Here is a 27,562-nt window from a genome sequence, read left to right as displayed (position 1 = left end):
GGTGACCGCCCCCTTGGAAAACACTTTATTACACCGTCCCCCTTGGTGAGGGTCACGATCCCCCTAGGGTCACGATCCCCTCGCGCCTTAATGTAACTGATGGATCCTATGGATTTAAAAGACTGGCAAACAAACACAACACCACCCCTATCCCCAATCTCCTGCGCCCGTGCGGATTCTCAAGGGGTTAAGGACACAGAGTTGTGTCGCCTAGAGAGGGCCAGGAATGTGGCGGGAGGGGAGGGGGGGAGAGAGAGGTGGGAATGGGTCCCCTCTTCCTCCTCCTCCTCCTTCCTGTCCTGCACTCTTCCTTCCTCGGGTGAGAAACTGTCCTTTGTATGTTTCTCCATCCTGGGAGCCTCGGAGGGGCTGTGAGGTCCCCAGGAGTGGCCATGCAGCGGCGGAAAGGGAAAGGTGAGCTCCAGCCCGGAGGGGGTCCCTTGAACTTTGTAGGCAAGGCAAGGCAAAGGGGAGGGGGATTCCTATGGGGCTGGGGGGGTGGCGGGAGAGGAAGGCAGGCATAAGACATCCTCCCTCTTCCCCCAAGGCTATCCAGGTTTAGGCTGCGATCGTGGGCACCCCCTTTCCTGGAGGCTGACCCACATCACGGGGGTATCCTGAAAGAGGGGATCCGTGGCAGGCGCAATTCCTTACGGTTCGGGGTGGTGATCCTGGGTTGCCCTTGTTTAAGGAGCCACTGGAGAAAGCGGGGCTGACTCCTGAGTAGACCTGCCGGTGTCCTAAGAAAAGGTGGGCCATCAGGATTTCGGGATCTCACCTAAAAAAAAAAAGCTCTCTGCCCGCCTTTCCCTGCACAACAACCCTGTGAGGTAGGTCAGGGCTGAGAGAGAGCACCGACTGGCCCAAGGCCATCATCATCCTCTCTCTCTCTCTCTCTCTCTCTCTCTCTCACACACACACACACACACACAGAGAGAGAGAGAGAGAGAGAGAGAGAGAGAGAGAGAGAGAGAGACGTCCATGACTGAGTGGGGACTTCAGCTTGCATCTCCCAAATGCCAGTCCAACATTCTATCCACTACGCTGCACGATAAAATTTGTATTATATAAGATATGAGAAGAACAGGAGAATTCTCCCTTCTCCCAAAGGGTGTGTGGCAATGATCCCTCCGGAAAGCAAAAGCGGGATGGAGCAAGGTCCAGTAGGAGCAAATCGGGACGATCACTCCCGCAGTGGGAAATTCATCTCGAATCTGACGTCCTGCAGTGGAGTCACAATGGGGAATTGAACTCCCAACCTCTGGTTCCCTATTCATTCCCTCTTAATTTATATAAGGTTAGTTTTCAATATGTATCATGTTCTTCTGTCAGTAGAAAGACAAAAATTGAAAAACAAAACAGAATGAACGACTGAGGTCATCTAATATGACCATTATCAGAACGGCACTAATACAGTATTGGCCCCAATTAAAACAATTAGAAGCTGGTAATGAATGAAGGTTAGTTGTTTTTAAGGGGCTCTTGTCTTGCAAGATCTCTTTGATTTTACAGTATGCACAGTAATTTTTTCTGGCCAGTCCAACCTCATTGTCTACCCCACAAGTCCTCCATGCCAGGAAATTAGGGTCCAAGAATATAGCTTTTCTCAGATCCAAGAATATAGCTTTTCTCAGATCTGCTGGATTACTTTTACAGTTGTACAGAGGCCCTGAAAGGCAGTCCTAATCTGAAAGAAAGAAAATATAAAACTTGGTACAGCTCAAATATTGAAGACCATCTGGAGGTTTAGAAGACTGCTCTGATTATCATGAAAATATTCAAAGCTGACTTATTCAAGGTCTGATCCTTGGTCTAATTCACTCGCTCACTATCACCCCTGTTAGATGTGGGCAAATCTCAGACAATAGGATCAACCTTCTGTGCTTGAGGTCTGCCAAATGAAGTCAGTATACAGCACCTCAGTACTTGGGAATTTGTTTCTGTTTATGACCTGAATCTCTCTTCTTTATACCATTTGCTGGTTCTATTAGTATGCCTTTTTTCCCTCCAGTGAATGAAAGGTGTCTCCTCCTTATCCCCCACACCAACCCTGTGAAGTAGGTCAGATGGAAAGAGAATGGCTGGCTAAAGGTTGCCCACTGGGTTTCATGGCTCAATGAGGGCTAGAATCCAGATCTCCCAAGTCCTAGTCCAACACTCTGGTCGCCACAGTGTATTGGACTGATGGCCGTTATTGTTGTTAAATAATTACTGACCAGCTGCAAACAAACCTGTAATCTACCAGGCCTCTTGATCTGTCTTCTGCCCATCCTTGGATCTATCTGTGTTTTGCCAGCAGTTCTCCATTCCTGGAGGACAAGATCTTTCCCAGCCCTGCCTGGAGATGCCAGAGATTGAAACCAGGAACATTTTACACATGAAGTATTTTCTCCACCACTATGAAAACCAAAAGTGATAGAGCCTGGTGGATCTTCCAAAGTTGAACAGTCTTAGTGCCTCTATTCAGAAGTCCCCATCTCTCATTTCCATTTGCCAGACCTTAGGTGCGATGGGACAGAAAGGAGGGTATCTATTCTGAAAGACTAAGCAGGATCGCCAGGTTATTTCTGAGAGAATTTGGTTTGTACATTCTTAGATTTTTTTAAAAAAGTCAAAATAACAACTACCAGGCACAGTTCAAGTGTATGGCTGACGTCATGTTGCATTTCTCATGTTCTTTTTCCAGCTCAGGTGGTTCGGCCGGGAACAAAAATGGCAGAAAGTGATCTGTTGGGATCAGGGCCAAGAAAGAAGCAAACCGAAAGAGACTGTTCTGTACTCCAGGGAGAGGCTGTTAAGGAGAAGACACATGGGACACTTCCACCTCAAAACAAGCAGGAAATAGGAGAGGGGCCACCGTCACAACAGGAAATACGCTGGCAGGAGAAGGACCGAAACCCAGCCCTGTCTCCGTACTCTGTGTGGAGACCATCAAGGTTATTTGAACCTCTGTCAAAGGAGGACATGAAGGAGTTTAAGGCTTCTTATCGAGCCATGAAAGACACCACCCAGTTGCCCCAAGGAGGCTATGGAAGGTCAACAGGCACCTCACTGGACCTCAGCGGGAAAATGCAAGCGCCTTACGAACGTTCGGAAAGTTCTAGAAAGTTGAAGGAACAGATCCTGGCCGAGCAGGATGCAGAGTCCTTGGAGATCAAGCGTCAGCACTTCCGGCATTTCTGCTACCAGGAGATTGAGGGGCCCCGAGCGGTTCTGAGCGAGCTACAGGAGCTTTGCCACCAGTGGCTGGTTCCAGAGAGACACACCAAAGAGCAGATTGTGGACCTGGTGATCCTGGAGCAGTTTCTGACCATCCTGCCTCTGGAGATGCAGATCTGGGTCTGCAAAAGCGGTCCGGCCACCTGCGCCCAGGCCCTGGCCTTGGCCGAGAGCTTCCTCCTAAGGCTGCAGGAGTCCGAGAACTGTGAACAAAAGGTAGGCAGGTCGAGCCTGGGGAGAGTCAGGAATCCGAGGAGGGGCGACTCTTTCATTGGGCCCCAAAAATATCTTCTAAGACAGTGGTTCTTAACCTTGGGTTACTCTGGTGTTTTTGGACTGCAACTCCCAGAAGCCATCACCACCAGCTGTGCTGGCTGGGGTTTCTGGGAGTTGTAGTTCAAAAACACCTGAGTAACCCAAGGTTAAGAACCACTGTTCTCAGATGCTAGTTCTGCACACTCCAGATTCTTCTTTAGGCTGGACACAGCAGACAGGAAAGAAACAAAACTTGAAAAAGTTAGAAATAGCTGGGCTATACTTTAAAGCAAACGGCTGGAGAGTGCAAGCTTTGAGGAGTGAGCCTGTTTTACTTCCAAGGCATCCAAACTCAATTGACTTCCCACAGACACACTTTACGCTGCCCTTTCCAATGCCCATTTGTTGAAGAAAGCCGATTTTTGGCTGGGAGCAGAAACACCCAGTGGGCACGGGACTTTCAGATTTCTTTGTTACAACACAGCTCCCAGAAATCACCAGGAATTCCCCCCCCACCAGAATTCTGGTAATCATCATCATCAGGTGCTATCAAGTCAATTCTGACTTATGTCAATCTTTTTTTCAGAGTTTCCCAGGTAGAGAATACCATTGAGCTATCCTGACAGAATTCTGGCAGAAGTAGCCAAAAACCCAATTCTCAGAGGAGTTTCAGTATATACTCCTTTGGTTTTGGCTAATCTCTCTCTGGAGTGATGACTGTTACCTGAAGGAAAAAGAACTTTGTTCCATGGGAGTTGCAAGGGATTACAGGATTAGTAGTCTCTTTGCTCAGTAGGCTTTGTACAAAGGGACTCTGAAAAAACGACCTGTCTGCTTATCCCTTGCAGTTGCCATGAAGCTTAGCAACTCTCACCTGTTTCCTTCTTCTTTAGGCTAATGGCCATTGCTCCAGAAAGAAACATAAGCCAAGGTGCTTATGTGAGTGCTGAAAAGAGGAGGGCGACAAGGATGATCAGGGGGCTGGAAATTAAGCCTTACAAGAAAAGGCTGAAAGAGCTGGGCATGTTTAGCCTTGATAAAAGAAGACTGAGGGGTGATATAATAGCACTTTTCAAATATTCTCAAAGACTTTCACGGCCAGGATCTGATGGTTGTTGCGGGTTTTTCAGGCTCTTTGGCCGTGTTCTGAAGGTTGTTCTTCCTGACATTTCGCCCGTCTCTGTGGCCGGCATCTTCAGAGGACAGGAGCCAGAACTCTGTGCTCTGGTGCAGTTTATTTGGATAAGTTGAGTATTCATAGTTGTCCTTTTCAGGAGATTGAGTGTTAATCACGGACAGAGTTCCTACTTCTGTCCTCTGAAGATGCTGGCCACAGAGACTGGCGAAACGTCAGGAAGAACAACATTCAGAACACGGACAAAGAGCTCGAAAAACCCACAACAACCACTTTTCAAATATTTGAAAGGTTGTCATCCAGAGGAGGGGCAGGATCTGTTCTCAGTCATCCCAGAGTGCAGGACACGCAACAGTGGGCTCAAGTTAAAGGAAGCCAGATTTTGGTTGAGTATCAGGAAAAACTTCCTAACTCTTAGAGCAGTACGATGACAGTGGAACCAGTGACCTCGGGAGTTGCTGAGTGCTCGAACACTGGAGGCATTCAAGAAAAATTTAGATCATCACCTGGCAGCTCTGCTTTGATTGTATTCCTGCCTCAAGCAGGGGGTTGGACTTGATAGCCTTGTAGGCCCTGTCCAACTTCACTTTTCTGTGATTCTATGATATTCCCCTTGAGAACCTTTTTAGCTTCAGTTGCCACAGTTCTGGCTGGGGAGAATTCCTGATGAACTCTCCGACCCATAGTGAAAAAAAGTCCCATGCCTAGTGCCAAGAAACATGTCAATCCTCATATCTAAAAAAACTGGAGATTAATTTTAGTTCAATCCTCATATCTAAAAAAAACCCCTGGAGATTGGTTGTTGTGGGTTTTTCGGGCTTCTTGGCCGTGTTACCCCACAGAACACGGCCAAGAAGCCCGAAAAACCCACAACAACCATTAGATCCCGGCCGTGAAAGCCTTCGCGAATACACCCTGGAGATTAATTTTAGGATGGCACCTTGGGCGAAATCAGTTAACCAAAGGCAAACAATAAGTAATTAATTACTTTACAGTGCCCCCAATGTACCGGCCTGCTGTTATGCATGTAGTTGTTTTTTTTAAAAAAAATCAGCTATTTCGGAAAGTAATTCAAAACTGAAAGCCACAAACCGCTTGTTTGTAGCGGTTAATTTACTGACTGAGCAACTGACCTGTGGTTTAGCGCCCACCCCTCCAGTGGGCACCCACTTACAGGTAGCGTTTAGAGGAGACGGGGCAGGTTGCTGTGAGTGAGTGAGTACCTGCTGGAGGGGCAGGGCGCCAAATCGCAGATCAGCTGTTCGGCTCGTAAGCGAGCCTCAAGGAACCTTGAGGTTTGTGCTCATCTCTAGTACAAACCACATCAGGGTTGCGTTATAAAAGAACACAAGGCGGCAGCCCAATCTAGCCCATGAACTGCCTTCTCTTGTTTTCTTCTCCCCAAACAAGACCCTTCCTGTCCCTTCCACAACACCAGACCCCACATTTCTAAAAGGGTTGTAGCCCGCCAAGCAGCTCCCAGGCTTCCAGATGTGCATCACCCCTGATATAAGTGGTGCCTCGCTAGACAGTTACCCCGCATGACAGTTTTTTCGCTAGACATTGACTTTTTGCGATCGCTATAGCGATTCACAAAACAGTGATTCCTTTGGGGGAATTTCACTGGACAATGTTTGGTCCCTGCTTTGCAAACCAATTTTTGCTAGACAACGATTTTGACAGCTCCCTCCACGCTCGCAAAACGGGTGTTTTCGGGACCTAAGCTTCGCAAGACAGCAATTTAAACAGCTGATCGGCGGTTCCCAAAGCGGCTTTCCTATGGCCGATCTTCGCTAGACAACGACGATTCTTCCCCATTGGAACGCATTAAACAGGTTTCAATGCATTCCAATGAGGAAATGCTTTTCGCTAGACGATGATTTCGCTAAACAGCGATTTCAGTGGAACGGATTATCATTGTCTAGCAAGGCACCACTGTATTTGCTTCCTAGAGCCTCTTCCACCAGGCTGAGAGCGTCTTAGCTTTAGTGATCTTGGCTTATCTGGTGCCTTCAGGCGGTGAGTCCTGGGTCTGTGATTGCTCAACTAACGATATACATGCTTGCCTTTTAGGGATCGGGATTACTGGAGGAGACATACACTCATTCCCCACCCTCAGAACAGGATCCTTCAGATACCATCGAGAGCTGCATCTCCACGGAGGCCGAAGAGGGGGAGGAGGAAGCTGCCTTGCTAGGTAGGCATGGCGTTTTTGAGTTCTAATAGGTGTCCTGTCTTTGATGAAAGCAGGTTCAAAACGGAGAAAAGGACATTCCATTCCATGTAAGGGAGGAGAATCTGCTGCCCCCAGAGGGAAGGGAAGGCCATGTAGGAGATGGCTGTTAAGCCAGAACCCACGTGGGGAATGCGTTCCCTCCAGAGTTCTTTTAATTGATAGCTTCATGGGAATGGTAGGTATCCTTGAAGGGACAGGGTCAAGTAACAAGGAAGGGCCGTTCTCCCAGACCTCCTTGTTAGCTTCCTGGACTCCCTCCGGTTGGGAAACGGGATGCAGGGCAAGATGGACCTTTAGGCTAAACGGCCTTTCTTCCCTAAGGGTGGTAAGTCGTAGAGTGGAAGGATCTCCTGCTGTTTGGGGGCCAACACCAAGAAGACCACGCCTCTTGTACTCCCTTGCCAAATCTCATGTAAAGTTGGGCTGATCTAACAAGGCTCCTCTTGTGTTCTAAGGAGAAGAGTGCCATACATAATAATAGCCAATAATAATAATAAATTGTTTAAAAAATCAAAGAAAAGGTGGCCTGGGACCCTGAACAGGAGCCACACTGTAGTATGTGATTGTAATAATTTCCTAGAGTGGGATCCGGGGGCGGGGGGTGTTAGCCATGTCGGTCAATTCAACGAAGAGCTTTCCTGCACCGTAAAGACTTACGTTCATACTCTTTTGAAGTTCGTATTTGGGCAGGACTTCCTGTGCAGCAGAAAGCTCAGTTAGGATACCGACTTAGCAAGTGTCATTTGGCATCAACTTCCTCATAAGCTTTTTATTGGTCTGTAAGGTGCGGCAAAACCCTTTGCTGATTTTGTTGTGGGCCATTCTTGTGATAATAGAATGAAAAAATAGACCCTACCCCAGCAGAATGAAGATTATAATATACAAACAGATTTTTTTAAAAAATCATACCGCTTTCAGCTGTTTTAACATTTCAGTAGAGTAGGACCTCTTATCCACGGGATCAATATCTGCTGATTCGCAGTCTGAAAATATTAAAAGAAAGATCCCCAAAATATATTTTTTTAACAATGAAGTTGTCAGAACTAGCCACTAAAGGCCCCAGAAACCATGTTATGTATAGCAGAGGTCCCCAACCCCCAGTCCGCGGCCCAGAACCAGTCCATGGCCTGAGCCGGACTGGGCCGCAGAGAGAGACCTCCCGCCCCCTGCCCACACTCACCCCGCACAGCTGATTTGTGCATGCATGTGCACTCCAGCGTGCCCATGTGAGTGTCGCCATTTGCTCATGAGCGCAACCCTGCACAAGCACCGCACTGCTGTTTGCGCATGTGCACGAACACGCTCTTGTTTGTGCAAGAGAGTCCGTGTGCTAGTTCACACATGCACATGAGCGCGGGGGGGGGTGCCCCGCCTTCCACAGCCAGTCTGCGGGGTGAAAAAGGTTTGATATAATCCACTTTTTCAGCATCTACGGGAGAGGTGCTTGGAACCGATCCCCTGTAGATACTATATAAAGTAATTTGGGATTAGTTCTAACCCTTCTGTTAGACAGAAGAAGATAGCTGTCTCAGGCAGCAGATTTTAGGTGTCCCGAAAAGACAGGAAGCTCTTTTTTTTATTATTGAAATCTTATTTCAGAAGCCATTGTATCTTTACTACTAGGAGTGAAAAGAGGTGCTTATAGGATTTTTTTTATCCTCCATGTCCCAAACGAACTTAGCCATAGCGGTTTGCCATTCCGCCTCAGGCAGTAAAATGTCTTGGGCCAGCTCTACCTGTGAGTTGCTGGTTGTCTACAAACTGGTATTAGAGGGCTGAGGAAGGAACGGGTATGTCACGAATTATTGGGCGTATGACTTTTGTTCTGATTATCTGTTTGTTCCAGAGCACAGCAAGCAAGTACAAGACAAAGCGGAAAAGGCCGCGTTTCTGCTGGGAATATCTGAGCCCATGGAGTGGGGGTTGCCTCCCGAAAGAACCAGACTTTTCCAGGGTCCTGAGGGGGAAGGCGTGTTTGGGAACCTCCAGCAAAACTATCCCGGAAAAGGCGGGAAACAGGCCCCCTGCCTGGTCGAAGGTGGGAACAGTGTGCACCGAAGAAACTTCCCAGAAGGAGGCTTTGGTCAGAAGAAAAAAGCCAAGGCCAGCGCGGAGAATGGCCTCCCTCAGAGCTTTGGCTTCCTTAAGAGTCGGAAAGTGCAAACCGTGGACAAGCCATCGCGTTGCGCGCCGTGCGGGGAACGCTTCCACAAGAGACCCTGCAGAGAGCAGCCGGGAAAATTACCTCAGCGCGGCGATGAGTTGCCCAAGTGCCTCGCCGCCGTGAGACGGGACGAAGGCGCCCCCGAAAGCCAAGCGGTCACCTGCAGGTGTAAAGCGAAAAAGGGTGGCGAGCAAGGCGGACATTTCCTTCCTTTGAGCGCCGACGGCTGGAAGACGCCCAAAGGAGAGAAACTGTCCAAAGGAGAAGCGTGTGGGGAACGGGTGTCGTGGGGCGCGGCCTTTCCGGCTCACGACAAAGCCGACCACGGAGGGAAACCTCACCAGTGCTTCGAGTGCGGCAAGCGATTCAGCCAGAAGGGGAACCTCAATATACACAAGAAAACCCATACCGGGGAGAAACCTTATCCGTGCTCCGAGTGCGGGAAATGCTTTGTGACTAATTCGCGGCTGCTCACCCACAAACGGGTGCACACTGGGGAGAAGCCGTACAACTGTTCGTACTGCGGCAATAACTTCAGCCAGCTGGCGCACTTGGTTCAGCACCAGAGGAGGCACACGGGGGAAAAACCCTACAGTTGCCCCTACTGCGGGAAAAGCTTCAGCGTCAAAGCCAACCTCATCACGCACCAGCGTACGCACACTGGGGAGAAGCCCTACGAATGCTCCGAGTGTCCCAAAAGCTTCGTTTCTAGCTCTGACCTTAAAAAACATAAAAGGGTACACATGGGGCAACTGTATACATGAGTATAGATGAGATCGATTGTAGTTGTTTCCTATAGTGTAGATGGGGATATTCTCATAGCTCTTGAAGGAACCCTTGGTCACTGTGAGAAGAAATAAAGGCTCCTTTTCCAGGAAAAAAAAGTTTTATATTATTTTTCTTACTATTTTGCCTCTGTTTCAGTGCTGGTACTACTATGAGGTGAAGTGTTTGCTCAAATACAGTAGAAATCTCATATCTCCAGGATCAGTGTCCACTAATTCGGTTATCCACAGTCTGAAAACATTAAAAAATATTTTTAAAAAAAGTTCCTTGAAATATATATATTTCCAAAGATAGTTACTAGAACTGGCCACTAGAGGGAGGCAGAGACCACGTTATGCATACTGTTCATTAGAGAAATACTGTAAACAGTACCTCTATGCTATCATTACCAGAACTGGTCATTAGAGGGAGCCAGAGACGAGTACAGCATTCACTATTATAATACAGAGGTGCCTCGCTTAACGATTGCCTCGTTTAGCGATTAATTCGCATAATGATGTGTTTTTTTAGGAAATAATATGCACCGTATAACGATGTTTCCTATGAGCGATTTTTGCTTAGCGAAGTTTGGGACCATGCTTCGCATAACGAATGCGATTTTAGGTCCCCTGCTTCACTTAACGATGTTTCTTTTTTCAATTAAAAAGGTGTCTTAGAAGGGTCAAAAACGGTTCTAAATGCTTGGATTCGTTAGAGGACCCCCTAAGTCATGTGCAAACCTGATTTGGCTTTGATCTGACTTTTCGTTAATTTATGGTTAATTTTTTTTTCTGGCCCATAGGAACCAATGGACCTGTCAAAATCTGACAGCTCCATGCTTTCCTATGGGGGAGAAAACAATTCGCCATAAATTAACGAAAGTTCAGATCAAAGCCAAATCAGGTTTGCACACGACTTAGGGGGTCCTCTAACGAATCCAAGCATTTAGAACAGTTGCTGTGTCTTCATTAATTTTTTGTGAATTTTTTTCCCCTATAGGAAATAATGGAGCTGTCAGATTTTGACAGCTGTCAAAAGTTGGGGGGAAAAATTCACCATTAATTAACGAAAAGTCAGATCAAAGCCAAATTAACTTTTGCATCCGTTTTAGAGGGTGCAGAAGCTAATCCAAGCATTTAAAACCATTTTTGACCCTTTTATGACACACTTAATTTTGCAAAAATTGACTTCGCAAAGCCATTAAAATGTATTGAGTCAGCTACAATACATTCCAATGGAGGAAACATTGTATCGTTTAACGATGTTTCCTATGGGTTTTTTCGCTTAAGGACGGCAATCCGTGCCTATTGGAACGGATTAACCGGTTTCCAATGCATTCCTATGGAAAATGGTGTTTCGCATAACGATGTTTCACATAACTTTTTTTTGGAACCAATTAAAATCGTTATGCGAGGCACCACTGTACAGTATTTCTTATAATCTTTGTTTTTCAGCATCTGCGGGTGTTTGTGTGTGTGTGTCTTGGAACCAATCCCCCACAAATATGGGAGTCCTACTGTAGTCCACTTCAAATGTGCTGAACGAGAAAGGCAGGCTAAAAATATTTTAAATAAAATAACATAACATATTTCTAGAGGTGGCCCCGTCTAATTTATTAGTTGGCTCGTGATCAGTCTGGATCTTTACCAATAATAAAACAAGTACTTGCATTTTTTGGACTCCTGGAGAAGTTTGGTGGAATATGTCATGATAAGCACCTCCATTTGAAAAACTGCCACTACATCACAGATGATAGAAATACGGGGAGGAAAAATAATAATAACATGCATTGTAAAACAGGGAGGAAATAAAAAGGGAGATGTGTAATACACAGAAAACCCGTCCCCCCATGTTGTCTGAAGGCCTGGTCCCTCGACGTGATGGCTGGTGCCAAAGCATCTTTCTTTTCTGCTCTACTGACTCATTGTTCCCTCAGAGAAGGAACGTTTTGTTTTACTAGAACCTGAGGTAATCCAATGAAACTGACTGGTGGGAAGATTCAAGACTGACACAAGAGACAGAACGTCTTCCCAGAGTTTTGCATTTTTGGTAAAATTCAGTTTTTGCTACACAGTGGAAATACAGAGATCTACAGAGAATAGCGACAGAGTTCACCAGATTTCCCTCATTTCTCATTAATGCCCACAAAGTCTCAATAACTTTTGTAGGAAAAAAAGAATAAAAAACATTTTGTTACCTACAGTTGCTTGAAACGACAGGTTTGCGCATGCTGCTTTCTTTATTGCACGTATACTTAGCCACCAACCGAGCTGATCAACAGCAAACAAACAACGGACTGCTTCCAACCCAGGAAAGAGAGGGAAAGAAAACTCAGAAGAAGGGTGGGGCTCTCTTTGAAATAAAAGGCTGGAGGGCTGGTTGGTTGGTTAGTGCCTGTTCAAATATTATAAGGTTGAAGGGACCTGTGCAGCTATTAAGACTAGCCTCCTGCCTCTCAGCTTCTCTATTTCCAAAGAGGAAAGACAGGAAACTTTCCTTGTCTCCCTCTCCGGGCACTTCTTTCCTGTTCCTTCTGGAATGGAGCCAACCCAAGACATTTTGCTGCCTGGGTAAAGGACCAAATGGTGCCCCCTCCATCGGATGCAGAAAAAAGGCTGGCTCAACCAGACTTCATCAGCGGTGACAGGAGTGAGGCCTCTGATGCCATTGAGAGAATCAGGCTAGATCAAAGGTTGCAGGATCAAAATTTGGAACAACCCTTCCCAGAATCCATAGGGGGCTCATGGGGGATTCTGGGAGTTGTAGTCCAAAGATGTACAGGGGAGACTATCTAGTTCAGTGGTTCTTAACGTGGGCGATAATGCCCCCCAGGGGGCGATTTCATTTTTCAGGAGGGCGGTAGAACGAAATGGGGCGGCGTGGGGGCGCTGGAGCAGATGGGGGGCGATAGGGGGGCACTGGAGCAAGCCACACCTGTGAAGATGGCTGCAGCCTTTTTACAGTGTGCATGAATATATATTTTCCTCCAATCTTAATTTAGTTTCAGAGTTTTCGTCTTGAAATTTTTAATTCCTGCATTGCGGTTTGTTTTTATACCCTTTTTATATTTCTTTTTGCGTTTTAAAATTCCCTTGCAACTAAATCATTAAATGTTACTTTTTGGGGGCATTTCATTTTCTTGCAATTGAAGTTTGTTTTCAGGGGTCATTGGATTTAAGTGTCTTAAACAAACAAACAAACAAACAAACAAACAAATAAATAAATAAATAAGATATCATCACCATGGGGAGGGGGGCAATGATAACTTCCTCAATGGCTCAAGGGGGCGTTTCTTTCAAAAAGGTTAAGAACCACTGATCTTATATATATATAAGATATAAATAAAATAAAAATAAAAATAAAAAATAAATGATCTAGTTACACTAGAAAGGCCAGGGCTGGGGAGGATCAGCCGGTGGGTTATCTAGCTTCTGCCGCCTGGGTTTTTTTTTTTTTTGCCTCACTCTGTCTAATGGCAGGACCAGCTCCCTCTGGAAACACTGCTGCCCGGTGCAGACGGCAGCCACCCTCTGTTCTTCTGTTCCTCTCCCTCATCTGCTTGTTCCTTACTGAAATTTGACACTCATTTATCCTATCCTCTAATGGAACGGAGACAAAGCACAAGTAATGGAGATAATCCTTGGCCCTCCTTTTCTCAAGTTTTTCCCTGGGTTCATTAGAGATCATTTGGGTTGCCTTCTTTGCTTAAGAATCTGTTCTTTCTAAAACATCACAAATCTATCTCAAGGTGTGATGTGACTGAAAAACTAGACAGGGTGGACTGAGGAGGAAGCCAGCAGGAAAAGAATATTGGCTTGACGTGGATGTGGTGTTTTTTTTTAAAAAAATTGATTTTTGCTGTTGAAAATATTGTAACTAGTCTCCAAGTTGGTTTTTTTTTTGGACTAGATTACACTTCAGTGGGAATTCCGTCTCATCCAACCACTAAGTGTGACTGCCAGTGCAATTTTTAATTGATTTTTTAAAAAAATCTAGTGGGAGAATTAGATGAACACAATGAAACCTGTTTCCCTGTTTTCTGCTTTAAGGCAAACAGAAAGGGCCTTTATGCCTCCCTCAAAGGAATGCAGAAATCCACAGATGGCACCGGGGGGGGGGCTGCTGGTCTACAAGGAGGAGACTTTCACGCAGGTGATTTACAAGTGGGGTCTCTACTTAAGAACGTCCCTACTTAAGAACAATTCCACTTAAGAACAGCTCCATTTGCTAAATTTTGCTTCTACTTGAGAACAAAAATCCAGATAAGAACAGGAAAAAAACCTTTCCTGCTTTTTTTTAACCTTAGGTCATCTTAGGTTAAAAAAAAGTTCTCCCCCTAGTGGTAGAGTACGTATTAACCAGCTTTGCATTAGTTCCTATGGGAACTTATGCTTTGACATACGAACCGTCCCTTGACATAAGGACAAAAACAGCCAGAACAGATTAATTGGTTTTCAGTCCATTGCTTCAAAATTAGCTTCGTCAGAAGTGCTTTTAACACTGTTCCCTGACCTAAGGGGGAAAAAAAGAAAAAAATATCCCCCTCTAGTGGTAGAAGGCGGAATAGCAGCTTCCCATTAGTTTCTATGGACGGAAAAGAGCAGATACGGATTAAATGGTTTTCAATGCATTCCTATGGGAAATGCAGATTCTACATAAGAACTTTTCCACTTGAGAACCACCTTCCAATACGGATTAAGTTCTTAAGTAGAGACCCCACTGTAGTTGCTTTCACAAACACCAGCATAACAGGAAGCAACAACATCCTATAATATGAAAAACAACAATGGCTGACATTGACATATTATAAGCAGAGGCAAACTGCAAAGATCAGTTTTCAACTGTTGGCTAAATCTGATGATTTACTCACATTTTCCCCTCCATAATACAAATTCGACCAACCACAAGTTTTAGACAATGTAACTGCAATACTATGCTGGGACAAACTAAATCATCATGGATAAAATACAGTGGGGTCTCTACTTAAGAACTTAATCCGTATTGGAAGGTGGTTCTCAAGTGGAAAAGTTCTTATGTAGAATCTGCATTTCCCATAGGAATGCATTGAAAACCATTTAATCCGTATCTGCTCTTTTCCGTCCATAGAAACTAATGGGAAGCTGCTATTCCGGGTTTTACCACTAGAGGGGGACTTTTTTCTTTTTTTCCCCTTAGGTCAGGGAACAGTGTTAAAAGCACTTCTGACGAAGCTAATTTTGAAGCAATGGACTGAAAACCAATTAATCTGTTCTGGCTGTTTTTTTTATGTAGAGGTGCGTTCGTACATTGAAGCATTAGTTCCCATAGGAACTAATGCAAAGCTGGTTAATATGTACTCTACCACTAGGGGGAGAACTTTTTTTAACCTAAGATGACCTAAGGTTAAAAAAAGAGCAGGAAAGTTTTTTTTTCCTGTTCTTATCTGGATTTTTGTTCTCAAGTAGAAGCAAAATTTAGCAAATGGAGCTGTTCTTAAGTGGAATTGTTCTTAAGTAGGGACGTTCTTAAGTAGAGACCCCACTGTAGCTAACTTGCATGACATGGATATTTCACTTCTGGATAAGCAACAAAGCAAAATCATAGGTTATAGAAGTTGGAGTTCCCTAAATGTGTTGCAGTGGTTAAAATGCATTACTGCAGTCAAGCGTCCAAGCTTTAAGGTCGACTCAGCCTTCTATCCTTCTGAGCTCAGTAAAATTAGTACCCAGCTTGCTGGGGGGCAAAATCTTCTTTGCAGAATTATGTTGTAAACTGGCCAGAAAGTACTTTAGCATTATGGAGTAGTATATAAGTCAAAACAACAAGTTCAGAAAGTACAAAGCCCCCCCAAAGTACCAAACCTTGAGGCTGGAAATTAAAAGTGTATCAAAGCAAGATCAGATATTCCTGCTCCTCATAATAATTTCAGCAATTTCGAGTTGTTCCAAAAATCTTTAAAACAATTTTAAGTAGCTGCTAATTTGCCTCTTGAAATTCAAAACCCAGTGATTTTGCAAACATTCTATCTCACCTGCAGCTTTTAAGGACGTGGCTCCTAATTTTTTGGACTTGACACTTTGGTCTCCTGCCCCCCCCCCCGCACAAACCAGCAATACTGAGAAATAACTGCAATATGATGATACTGCTGCTACTACTAGTAGTAGCTATCTGGAAAGCTCAGTGATTTAGCTGTGAAGTCAGAGGTTAGGAGTTTGATTCCTTATGGTGCCTCCAAGGAGAAAATCCAGCCTGTGTGACCTTGGGCAAGCTGCACAGTCCCAGGGCACCCCTGGAAGATGGGAATGTAAAACATTGGTTCTTAACCTTGGGTTACTCAGGAGTTTTGGACTGCAGCTCCCAGAAGCCTTCACCACCAACTGTGCTGGCTGGGGTTTCTGGGAGTTGCAGTTCAAAAACATCCGAGTAACAAAGGTTAAGAATCACTGATGTAAAACACCTTGTGAGTAGTCTCTACCTGAAAAACCCTGGAAAAGGTACTCATAAGAATTGACTCAATGGCACATTATTATTATTATTATTATTATTATTATTATTATTATTATTATTAGTAGTAGTAGTAGTAGTAGTAGTAGTAGTAGTAGTAGTAGTATTAGTAGTAGTAGTAGTAGTAGTAGTAGTAGTAGTAGTAGTATTAGTAGTATTAGTATTATTATTATTATTATTAGTAGTAGTAGTAGTATCATTATTATCATCATTATCATCATTATCATTATTATTATTATTAGTAGTAGTAGTAGTATTTATTATTATTATTATTATTATTATTATTATTATTATTATTAGCAGCAGCAGCAGCAGCAGCAGCAGCAGCAGCAGCAGCAGTACTATACTGTAGCTACAAAAGCCACTTTTCAAACTAAGGTGTGGTGAAGGGGTTAAGAGCACAGAGGCCCCCGTGCCTAGAGAGGACATGACAACGATTCAAGGGGAGGTGAGCAAGAGGAGCCACCTTCCTGTGCTTCCCGCCCCCTCCCCTTTGGTGGAGGATTCGGGAGTCCGCCTCCGAGAGGGTGCGTTGCAAAGGCTGCCCGCAGGATCCGGTGGGTGCCCGCAAGGCAAGGGTGCGGGAAGTCAAAGGCGGGCGATGGGGCGGAGAATCCGTAGAGGCGGAGGGAAGGTTTCTTGCGCGGTGGGAGAAGAAGACTTAACTAGCCCCAGATCACAACCCACGTTTATGGGCAACACTTTCATAAGGCTACCCAGAGAAGCACCCAGAATGGTGCCGGCTTTCGAAACCTGCAGGTGTCCTCATCAGGGCAAGACATCACAAAACTGTAGGCAGGTTTCCAGCGGAAAGAGGGAAAAACCTAAGGTGCAGGCAGCCCCAAGCGATGCCTGCAAAGGTGGATTGAGAATGGGTGCTTTTTGGATTGCCCTCGCTTTGCATTCACTTTATTTTTAAGGTTAGAACCCATTTTCCTCCCAGGTGCATATCTAACTGTGGATATAATACACTGAGATATGCACTCTTTAAAAGCCCCCTATAAAAGAACTAGCCGCTGTCTGAATAGTTCAGTGGTTTAGGTAGAGGTCACTTCCTTACCGTGCCCCCTGTGAGTAGAGTCAGAATAGTGCGTTGCACTAATAGGACGGTATACAAATTCAAGAAATAAATGAATAAAGTCAAGCCTGGGTGGCCTCGGGCAAGCTGCACAGTCTCAGAGGAAGGAAAGGGGAAACCTGAATACATTCTCTACCTGGAAAACCCTTAAAAAAAGGATCGCCGTGAGTCAGAATTGAGTCAATGGCACATGATTATTATAATAAAAGGACTAGCAATACTGTGAGGTGGCCACAGGCGACTCCTGAACGAACAGAAAGTTGTAATTTATTAATTTTGTTGTTCTGTTTATCCTGCCAGGGAAGGGAAGAGATGCTTTTCTTCTGCTGATGCCCAAGGATGGACCTAGCTACTTTGATCCAGGGCTGAAGGTGCAACCGGCTGCTTCCCCAGCATGAGAAGAATGTCTTAGGATGGATGACCTGGCTGTATGGCCGAGGTCTAGAATATGACAAACATAAACAGATAATATTGTACATTCATTTTGACACATAGTGGCCCCAAATGTCAGAAGTTGACGGTGCCACCAGCTGATGCGGATAATATTTAATTTAAATTAACTGAGAGCTTCCTACATCCCTGATTTGGGTTTCAAGTCTCTCTGAGTCTCCCTCTTACCCTGAGGAAGCCATCAGGAGCTTTGGGACAAGGAGGTGTAGGGGGGGAGCCTTTAATCACCCAAATTGCTACCAGATTCCCTTGTTTGCATGATTGGGATTAGGAAAGCCAGTGGTGATTTTTAAATTTTTTTAAAAAAATGTTTTATTTTTAGGCCGCCTTTCTCCTGATCTGGGGACTCGAGGCAGCTCACTGTATTTAAAAGAATAGAATTAAAAATACAGAGGTTATATGCTAACACAATTAAAATATAAAACTGATTTAAAATGCCTTGAAGGCTTAAAATAGGTAGAACGTTTAAAACTATCTTAACTTTAAAAACAGGCATTTGGGGACTCGATCAGGATTGTTCGAGGCAATGAAAGGTTCCCTTGCCCCATTCCAAAGGCCTCCTCGGGGCAGAAGGGAGCCTTAGAGAGCCTCAGAACCTGAAATGGAGGAATAGGAAGATTTTAATTACTCTAATTCACATTTTACCAGTGCCAGATGATGACATCATCATCTTCTGCTGGTGTGAATTTATATTACAGGATTTTGCTAATTGTCTCACGATGGTAATCATTTAAAATTAAAATATGGGCATGGGATTTCTCCATAATATTTTTCCAGTGTACAAACTGAAACATAAGATGAGCTGGTGAAGGGGTGGGGAACAGCAAGTGAGATCATCCCTTTTTTCTATAAAATAGTTGTTTTATACAGTACAGTGGTGCCTCGCTTAGCAATATTAATTCATGCAGAAAAAATCACTGCTAAGCGATAACATCGCTAAGCGAAATAAAAAAGCCCATAGAAACGCATTAAAACGTGATTAATGCGTTCCTATGGGCTTAAAACTCAGCTTTAAGCGAAGATACCCCATAGGGACCATTGCAAAGCGATCGCTTTTGCGATGGCAAAAAGTCCATCGCAAAGCAATTTCCTCGGTATGCGGAGCGATTGCTATGCGAGGCACCACTGTATAGTGTTTTCTGGAGTACATCAAGAATACCATCTCCGACATCAAAACCAAGATTTATGGCATACAGTCTAGCTATTCTGAGGAAAGGGGAGTATACTGCAGAGTGTGGGGACGAAGCCCACCAGATGGTCTTGTGATTGGGACTCTTTTCACTGGACCACCTCACGAGCTTGTTGTGAGGACAAAACTGAGATGAACAGCCATGTCCAGTACCTTGAGCTCGTAAAGAAAAGACAAGGGACAAATGTATGTGTGTTGATTCTTATATTCTACCCCATAGTGCTTAAAGAACTCTCTGACTGGTTTACAATATAGATATCTACCCCACCCCCAGCATGCTAGGTACTCAGTTTACTGACTTTGGGAGGCTGAGTTAACCTTGAGCTGGCTACCTGAATCCATTGGGATCAAACTCAGGTTGTGAGCAGAGTCTTGGAGGCATTCAGCTTAACCACTGTGTCACGAGGCTCCTTGTAACACAAGGAATAAATAAATAAATAAATAAGTTCCTTTGCTCTTTCTAACACCCAACTTTCTTCCTTGAAAGCCCAGTTGGGAAGGAAAATGGAGGGACAGGCGCCCGTGACGCATCAATTGGAGGAGGGATCAGAGGCCGGAGGAGTAGATTCTCACCGTGTTCACGCTGGCGCTGATGGGGAGTTCCTGACTGAGGAAGGCCTGGTGCAAGTTAAGGAAGAGCCGGATGGAGGACCCCAGCAGCATTGGGAATCGCAATGGCAGGATTACCTGAAGAAGGTGGAACTGGGCCACCAGAGAATGAGGGGCTCCCAGCGGCCTCAGCTGTGGCCAACGGCGAGGGAAGAAGAGAGCAAGGGATTTCAGGCCTCACCGAAGAGAGTAGGAGGTGCTGCTCCATGTTCGAGAGGAGAAGACGTGGCCCATTCCCCGATGGACGTTGGCCAGGAGACCTTGGGAAATCTGGATCGTTCCATGAAGGAAGAGAGTCTGGGTGCGGAGGGAGCTGATTCGGAGGGAGAGCAAGAAGACTTCAACCGGATCTGCTGCCCAAAGGCGATCCAGTCGTCCGAGGTATCCCCCCCCCCCCCCCGGATTGCCAGACCTTTCATTTCTGTGGGTGGGTAGAGATGAAGAAGGGCAGAAGCCAAAGCAGCCACGGAAATGGAACGGCCAAGAGGGAGGAAATAATGGGGTGAACAAGGAATACTATCTATGGGTCCAGTAGACCAGTTCTGGCTTTTACTCCCAACTGGATTAGACCCACTGAATCCATAGGTGTTGTCAAAAGGACAGTGGGGCAAGGCCCATTGAATTTGATTTAGTTGGACCTTTTTAATTATAATTACTGTATAACAGTCTGAAAACTGCTACACACACACACACACACAGAGAGAGAGAGAGAGAGAGAGAGAGGGAGGGAGAGAGAGAGAGAGAGAGAGAGAGTGGAGGTGATAAAGAGACCAGTTTTTGCCCGTGGCTCTAGAAAGGAACAATATGTAAAACAATATAAAACTTCTACTGTATAAAACATACACAACACTCCTGTTGAACACAACAGTTCCAACCAGTACCAATGTATTTTTATAAAGCAAATATCCAGAATATAGAAGTATCTACATTTTATCATATTGGTTGGTGTTTTTTTTATGTTTTATTTTTTGCTTTCAATGTTTTTGGAGTTGTTTTGTTTACCCTTTTAGTGTATTTATTTGATCCTTTTTAAATGTTTGTATACTTACTGTTTTTACCTTTTTAAACTTGGTCTTCTACAGAGGTAAACTGCCTTGGGTCTTTTTTTTTAAGGAGAAAAGGCAGGGTAGAAACATTTTGAATCAATAAAATACAGTAAATAAGTTGCATACGACTTGTAGCGATCTCAGTATTTATTAATTTATTATTTATTTATTTATTTAATTTATATCCCGCCTATCTGGTCGGGTCAGGACCACTCTAGGCGGCTAACAACAAAAATATTACTACAATAAAATTAATATATAAACAGTTATTAATAATAAAACATTACACAAAGTGAAAGGAACAATAAGAGAGGGAAAGTGTGTCAGGAGCGTCAGGGATTATCTGATGGAAAGGCCTGCCTAAACAGCCATGTTTTTAATTGATTCAGTAGGGTTTTCAAGATGCAAGAGACGCCTAAGGAGTTGTTTTACCACTTTCGTGGCCATGGACCATGCTCGTGGCAGTTGCAGTCTTACCGAGATCCGGTGGGCTACAAAGCTGCCTTACCTGTCGCCCTGCAACGTCTCGCAGTGGCCAGAATCATTTATGCCTGCTTTCCTGTTTCAGATCCTTGGCTCTCCAGACCATGTGATTGTAAAGTCCCCCAAATCAGAAGAGGAGGAAGAGGAGGAAAATTCATTGGACATTGTGAAGGTTCAGCTCCCGATGGAGGTCAAAGAGGAGAGCGACTGGGAGGCTGACTCACTGGGTAATGATTACAGCAGCCTCAATCCTTCCCAATGGTGGTTTTTTTGGGGTGTGTGTGTGTTGGGGTTGGGTCTTAGTTCTGCTGTTTTGGAGCCCTCCAGAATCTCCCGCTCCTTCGAGAGGCAGGTTGTAGCATGGGACAGAATCATAGAATGATTTGAGTTGGAAGAAGCCTTTGAGGCCACCGAGTCCTGCTCAGTGCAGGAATCCCCATCGAAGCTGATTTAACAGACGGCTGTCCCGTTTTTCTCTTGAGCGCCTTCAGCGTTGGGAGTGCTCACCACTTCCCGAGGTCATCGGTTCCGCTGCTGTACTGCTCTAACAGTTAGGAAGTTTTTTCCTAACAGCCGAAATCTGGTTTCCTGCAGCTTTAACCCGCTTATTACTTTTCTGCCCTCTTGAGATGATACAGAACAGATCCTGCCCCCTCCTCTTTATGACTGCCTTTCAAGCCTTTGAAAAGTGCTGTCCTGTCTCCATCTTCTTTTCTCAAGGTTAAACATATACAGTTCTTTCCGTCTGGCCTCCTAAGGCTGGGTTTCCATAGGGGAGGTTACCTCTCTCTGTCTCCTTCAACTACAACTGCCATCATCCCAAATGACCAATAGTGCTCATGATATTTGGAAGCCCAAGTTCTCTTCTCTCTCTGAAGCATAAATGTAGCTCCGTGGTGCAGCACCTGCTTTGAAGGTAGCAGCTTCACTCCTTGGCACTTTCATTGAAAAGGAGTACCAGGGGAAGTGAAGGAAAATCCTCTTTTTTTCCTAAGCGTATGGAGAGCTGTTGCGAGTTTGAATGGGGATGGAGGGTTTCTGGCCTTCGCTTGGCCCCACCATGCTGGCCAGCGCTGAGCCATGATGGGTGCTGGAATTCAGCAACATGTCCAAGTTGCTCAGCTTTGTAGTTTGGGATGAGATGGATAAATAATATAATAGAGCAGTGGTTCCCATTCTTGGGTCTCCAGATGTTCTTGGACCGCAGCTCCCAGAAATCCTAGCCAACACACCTAGTGGTGAAGGCTTCTGGGAGTTTTAGTCCAAGAACACCTGGGGGACCCAAGGTTGGGAACCACTGTAGTAGAGGATTGTTTCTTGTGGCCTTGATCTAATGACCTCCTAACTCCCAACCGCTGGTGAGAGAAAAGGGTCTTCCCTTTTCTCCATTAAGTCTTGATGCAACTCAAAAAGCATCTTGGGGAGGCGGGAAATTCCCCGATCACTGGAGGAGCTTTTAGGCTGTAGTGGGGAGTCAGGATAAATATCCTTCCTGGGCTGTTTCTAAAAGCAGAACAAACACAGGAACCGTTCGCTGGATGCAAGCTCAAGTCCAGAGGAATTTTGGCAGATCTCCAGGCATTATTTGCAACTCACAGGCTGAAACAGGTCTCCCATCCTTGTCCTATATAAATACAGTGGTGCCTCGCATTACGATCACTTCGTTTAACGACGAAATTGCATTACGATGAACTTTTGATCGCAAAACGATGTTTCCTATGAGGAAATTTCACTTTGCGATGATCGGTTCCCTGCTTCGGGAACCGATTCTTCACAAAATGATTATTTTCGGACAGCTGATCGGCGGTTTCAAAATGGCCGCCGGCTAAACAAAATGGCTCCCCGCTGTGTTTAGGGACGGATTCCTCGCAAGACAGGCAGTGAAAATGGCCGCCGTATGGAGGATCTTCGCTGGACGATGAGTTTTAAGCCCATCGGAATACATTAAACAGGTTTTAATGCGTTTCTATGGGCTTTTTAATTTCACTTTACGATGTTTTCGTTCTACAGCGATTTCGCTGGAACAAATTAACATCGTAATGCGAGGCACCACTGTAGTTCCCTACCTTGGATCCCCATATATTCTTGGACCAAAACTCTCAGAAGCCTTCACCACTGGCGATGCTAGCCAGGGTTTCTGGGAGTTGCAGTCCAAGAACACCTGGGTTACCCAAGGCTGGAAAAGAAATTGTCCTATAGCCATTACCCCAACTCTGACAATAGCATAATTCATAGTCAGTTTGACATTTGACAGGTATGTACCAAAACTCTTCCACAAAATGCAACCTTAAACAACTTCTTTTTTAGTCCTAGAATGTGGTGTGCAAGGGCTGAAGAATGAGGAGGAGGAGACCATTCAGCTAGAAAAACCTAAAAAAATGTGCATTTGCCAGACACACTCAGGAAGTCTGCACGTTCCAGAAAGGCAGGTGGGTAAGAGAGCAACGGATCCCTTCATTTTTGAGGAAGGTGGCCACAGTGGGGGCGAAACCATTCTCCAGTGCAGGGAAAAGACCAGCCCAAACATTGGACAGCAGTGGCATCACGCCGTTGGTCTCCCCGAGAACCACCAAAGCCAAATGAAGGAGAAACTTCATAAATATACACGCTGTGGGAAGATCTCGAGCTGCAGAATGTCTCTTATTCCACACGAAAGGAGCCACGCGGGAGGGAAAGCTTACATCTGTTCCGAGTGTGGGAAGAGTTTTGGCTGGAGGACAAATCTCGTGAAGCACAAGAGAATCCACACTGGGGAAAAACCCTATAAATGCTCGAGCTGTGGTAAAAACTTCAATGCCAAGTCCACCCTCATTAAACATGAGAGGTCCCACACAGGAGAGAAGCCATTTGAATGCACCGAATGTGGGAAGGCCTTTGGCGAGAAAGGGATCCTGGTGAAGCACCTGAGGATTCATACAGGAGAAAAGCCCCATAAATGCTCCGTCTGTGGCAAAAGCTTCATTGAGAGGGGTGCACTGATTAAACACGAGAGAACCCACACGGGAGAAAAGCCGTACGAATGCTCCGATTGCGGGAAGACCTTCAGGATCAGCTGCCATCTCAAACTCCACAAAAGGACCCACACAGGTGAAAAGCCCCACCGATGTTTGGATTGCGGCAGAAGCTTTAGTGAGAGGGCCTCTCTCGTGAAACACGAGAGAACCCACACAGGGGAGAAACCTTACGAATGCTCTGAGTGTGGGAAAAGCTTCCGGATCAGCTTTCAGCTAGTCATTCACAAAAGGACTCACACAGGGGAGAAGCCACACGAATGCTCTGACTGCGGGAACAGCTTCAGGGAAATTGCTTCCCTCATCAAACACAAGAGAACCCACACGGGGGAGAAGCCTTACGAGTGCTCGGAGTGCGGGAAAAGCTTCAGGACCAGCTTTCAGCTGAAAACACACAGAAGGACCCACACTGGAGAGAAACCCTATCAGTGTTTGGACTGTGGGCAAAACTTCAGCCAGAGATCTCGCCTCGTGATCCACGAGAGGACCCACACCGGGGAGAGGCCGTACGGTTGCTCGGAGTGTGGGAAAAGTTTCGTCTCTAGCTCTCACCTGAGGAAACACTCGGTGGTGCACACGGGGGAGAAGCCTCACAGATGCTCGTACTGCGAGAAAAGCTTCAGTAAAAAATCCAACCTCGTCGTACATGAGAGAATTCACACTGGAGAGAAACCGTACGAATGTTCTGTGTGCAAGAAAAGATTCTGTAGTTCTTCTGTTTTTCATAGACATATGAAAATCCACCCAGGAGAGAAATCCTAGCGGTTTCCACCTCCGTGGAAAGTGTCGGGCAAGAGGCCCCGGCAATACATATATATTGGCCCTCAGAATATCGTTAAACATGTGAACCCTCTAGTTGTCCGGGACATTTCATCAGAACTCATCTGATGGGTTGGGGGGGGAGAAATGGAGACATTGACAAATCCTCCTGGCTAGCTGTTAAACCCACAGGACAACAAACCCACAGGATGTGCAGTTAAAATAAAGTTCTGAAACCTGCCTGATTAAGTAGGCTGCTGACGATAAAACCTTGCCCCCAAAACAACGTTAGTCTTTAAGGTGCTACAAGACTCCTGGTTGTTGCATTTTTGCTAGTCCTAATAAAGATGTTAATCATCATCATGTGCCATCAAGTCAATTCTGTCTTAGGGTGACCCTTTCCAGGGTTTTCAGAGGTGTCTTCCCTTTCTCTTCCTCTAGGGGGCGCCCTTGGACTATGCAGCTTTCCCCAGGCCACACAGGCTAGCTCTTGCTTTGCAGGAGGCACAGTGGGGAATTGGAACTCATGACCGCTGGCTCTGCAGCCAGATACCTGAACTACTGAGCTATCCAGCCAGCAATAAAGATATTACTATAGATCTACTCAGGGACCAACATGTCTGCTTTCCCACCCCCTCTTCTCTCCTATGTTTGCTTTTCATTTGATCTGTAAACTTCGTTAAGTTCCCCAAGTGCACCAAAGCTCATCACACTCACATAGACGTTTGGGTGTTGGGAGCGAGTAGCCAGCAGGTGGAGGGTTTGCTCAGAGCTGGGCATTAAAATAGTTACAGTGGTGCCTCGCATAGCGAGGTTAATCCGTTCCGGATTAACCTTCGCTATGTGAAAACTTCGCTAAGCGGAAAGTAAAAAGCCATTGGAACGTTCCAAATCGGCACAAAACTCACCGTTTAGCGAAGTTTCCAGGGTCCGGCAGCCATTTTCGTGCCCTCGGTAAGAGAGGGGAGGGTGCGAAAACGCTGCGTGCGGCCATTTCGGGCATCCGGCAGCCATTTTGGAGCCGCCGAACAGTTGATTTTCGGGCGTTGCAAAGCGAAGATCGGTAAGCGAAACGCTTACCGATCTTCGCTATGCGAGTTTCGCCCATTGGGGCCAACGCTATACCTTTGCATTAGCGATCCCGGAAAAGGTAGCGCTATGCGGATTCGTCGCTATACGAGGCGCTCGTTAAGCGAGGCACCACTGTATTTTTGTATTAAATGGGAGACCAAGCAAACCGATGCCCCTCATTGTGTAAAAACATTTAGAAAGTAATGTTAATTTTAGAAGATCAGATGCACCAGTTCGCTTTTTTTTCTGTTTAATGCAGTAATGATTTCAGTGTTGACGTGTTAATTGTATGATGTTACACCCAAACCCTGGGCCTCCTTTTTTTTCCCCCATGAACAGCTCTTTTGTTCTCAAAAACAAGACTTTGTTGATTCTGAAATATTTATCTACTTTTGGGCAGAACAGGTGATTAAAAGCTTTTGGAAATGGCTTTAAAATAAGTACTGGTAATTTATAAACATTTTTGGACCTTGTTCCAAAAATGTCTGCAGTCACCGGAATACAACTCCACTGTGCAGGGAAATGCAGTATTTTTAGGATATCTTTTGTATGTTTGCTTCTGCTCCCGGGGCCCTGCCTTAAACTAATCTGGTGGAAAATAAATACTTTAAATGTTATAATATGTAATTTTTTCAGGTTGAATGGAGTAGCTGTGAGTTTCACACTGGGATTCACATGGAGAGTTTTATTAATTCTAAACTTTTTTATCCCATTGTTGTCTGTTGCAAAATGCATTGTGAGGAATGCATCTAATAAATGCAACAAAAATTATGTTTATGTCTCTTTTGGGAGAGCAAAACCACATAATTGGTGGAACCCATTCCTGTGTTAGGGTGGGTAAGCCATGGCTTAGATGCAGACCACGGAAATTTATTTATTTATTTAATTAGTTAATCACATTTTTATTCCACCAATCTAGTGACAGAGCACTACTCCGGGTGGCTAACAGCAATGAAAGGAAACAATAACTTACCCACCGAACACAGATGTCCAATTAATAAAAACAGATGGTGGGGGACAGCAGAGAAAACTCCAGAGGGGGCAGCAGAGAAAACTCAAATTGGAAAAGTTACTTTTTTCAGCTCACTGCCCCCACTGTATCCCAGAAAGCATGTATAGTGGCAATTTTAGTTGCGGGATGCCAAAAAGTAACTTTTCTAGGCTCTGCTGCGATGCCCTCTAAATGAGGAACAAACATCATTTGTAAAGGTGAACGACATGGAGAGCTTCGTGTGCAGCAGGTTTTTCAAGGGCCGGCGGGGTCTCCCCGTGCGCAGACCAGGGAACCAGCACCATCATTACACCTTGAAGCAACCCCTCCAGGCAGACAATATTGGGGGGCACAATACCAACTCCCTCTGGCTGCAACCTTGCAGATAATTTCCCAGCCTAAAGACCTTGATGTTAGGAAAGTGTGAAGGCAAGAGGAGAAGGGGACGACAGAGGATGAGATGGCTGGACAGTCATCGAAGCAACCACCATGAATCTGACCCAACTCCGAGAGGCAGTGGAAGATAGGAGGGCCTGGCGTGCTCTGGTCCATGGGGTCATGAAGAGTCGGACATGACTAAACGACTTAACAACAACAACATATATAGGGTCTCCAAGT

General features: G+C 45.3%; 1 protein-coding gene across 1 annotated transcript; it reads left to right on the top strand.

Moving 5' to 3' along the window:
* The first annotated feature begins 229 nt into the window (after positions 1 to 229).
* On the top strand, positions 230 to 25,242 carry LOC110071604 (uncharacterized). The gene is made up of 9 exons (XM_078386827.1): positions 230 to 414; positions 2,687 to 3,435; positions 6,683 to 6,806; positions 8,692 to 9,769; positions 16,636 to 16,814; positions 17,636 to 17,706; positions 19,467 to 19,964; positions 21,198 to 21,339; positions 23,420 to 25,242. The coding sequence occupies exons 1-9, from the start codon at positions 339 to 341 to the stop codon at positions 24,883 to 24,885; spliced, it is 4,383 nt and encodes a 1,460-aa protein (XP_078242953.1). The 5' UTR covers positions 230 to 338; the 3' UTR covers positions 24,886 to 25,242.
* Positions 25,243 to 27,562: the final 2,320 nt, after the last annotated feature.

Source organism: Pogona vitticeps, chromosome 2 (assembly GCF_051106095.1).
Source record: "Pogona vitticeps strain Pit_001003342236 chromosome 2, PviZW2.1, whole genome shotgun sequence".
NCBI lineage: Eukaryota > Metazoa > Chordata > Lepidosauria > Squamata > Agamidae > Pogona > Pogona vitticeps.
This window is presented reverse-complemented; position numbering and strand designations above follow the sequence as displayed.

Bases quoted from the DNA above. Each gene is read 5' to 3' on its own strand.
- LOC110071604 (XM_078386827.1), top strand. From the start codon at position 339: ATGTTTCTCCATCCTGGGAGCCTCGGAGGGGCTGTGAGGTCCCCAGGA. The intron at 6,807-8,691 runs GTAGGCATGGCG...TGTTTGTTCCAG, and splicing joins GGAGGAAGCTGCCTTGCTAG to AGCACAGCAAGCAAGTACAA. The intron at 19,965-21,197 runs GTATCCCCCCCC...TTCCTGTTTCAG, and splicing joins AGGCGATCCAGTCGTCCGAG to ATCCTTGGCTCTCCAGACCA.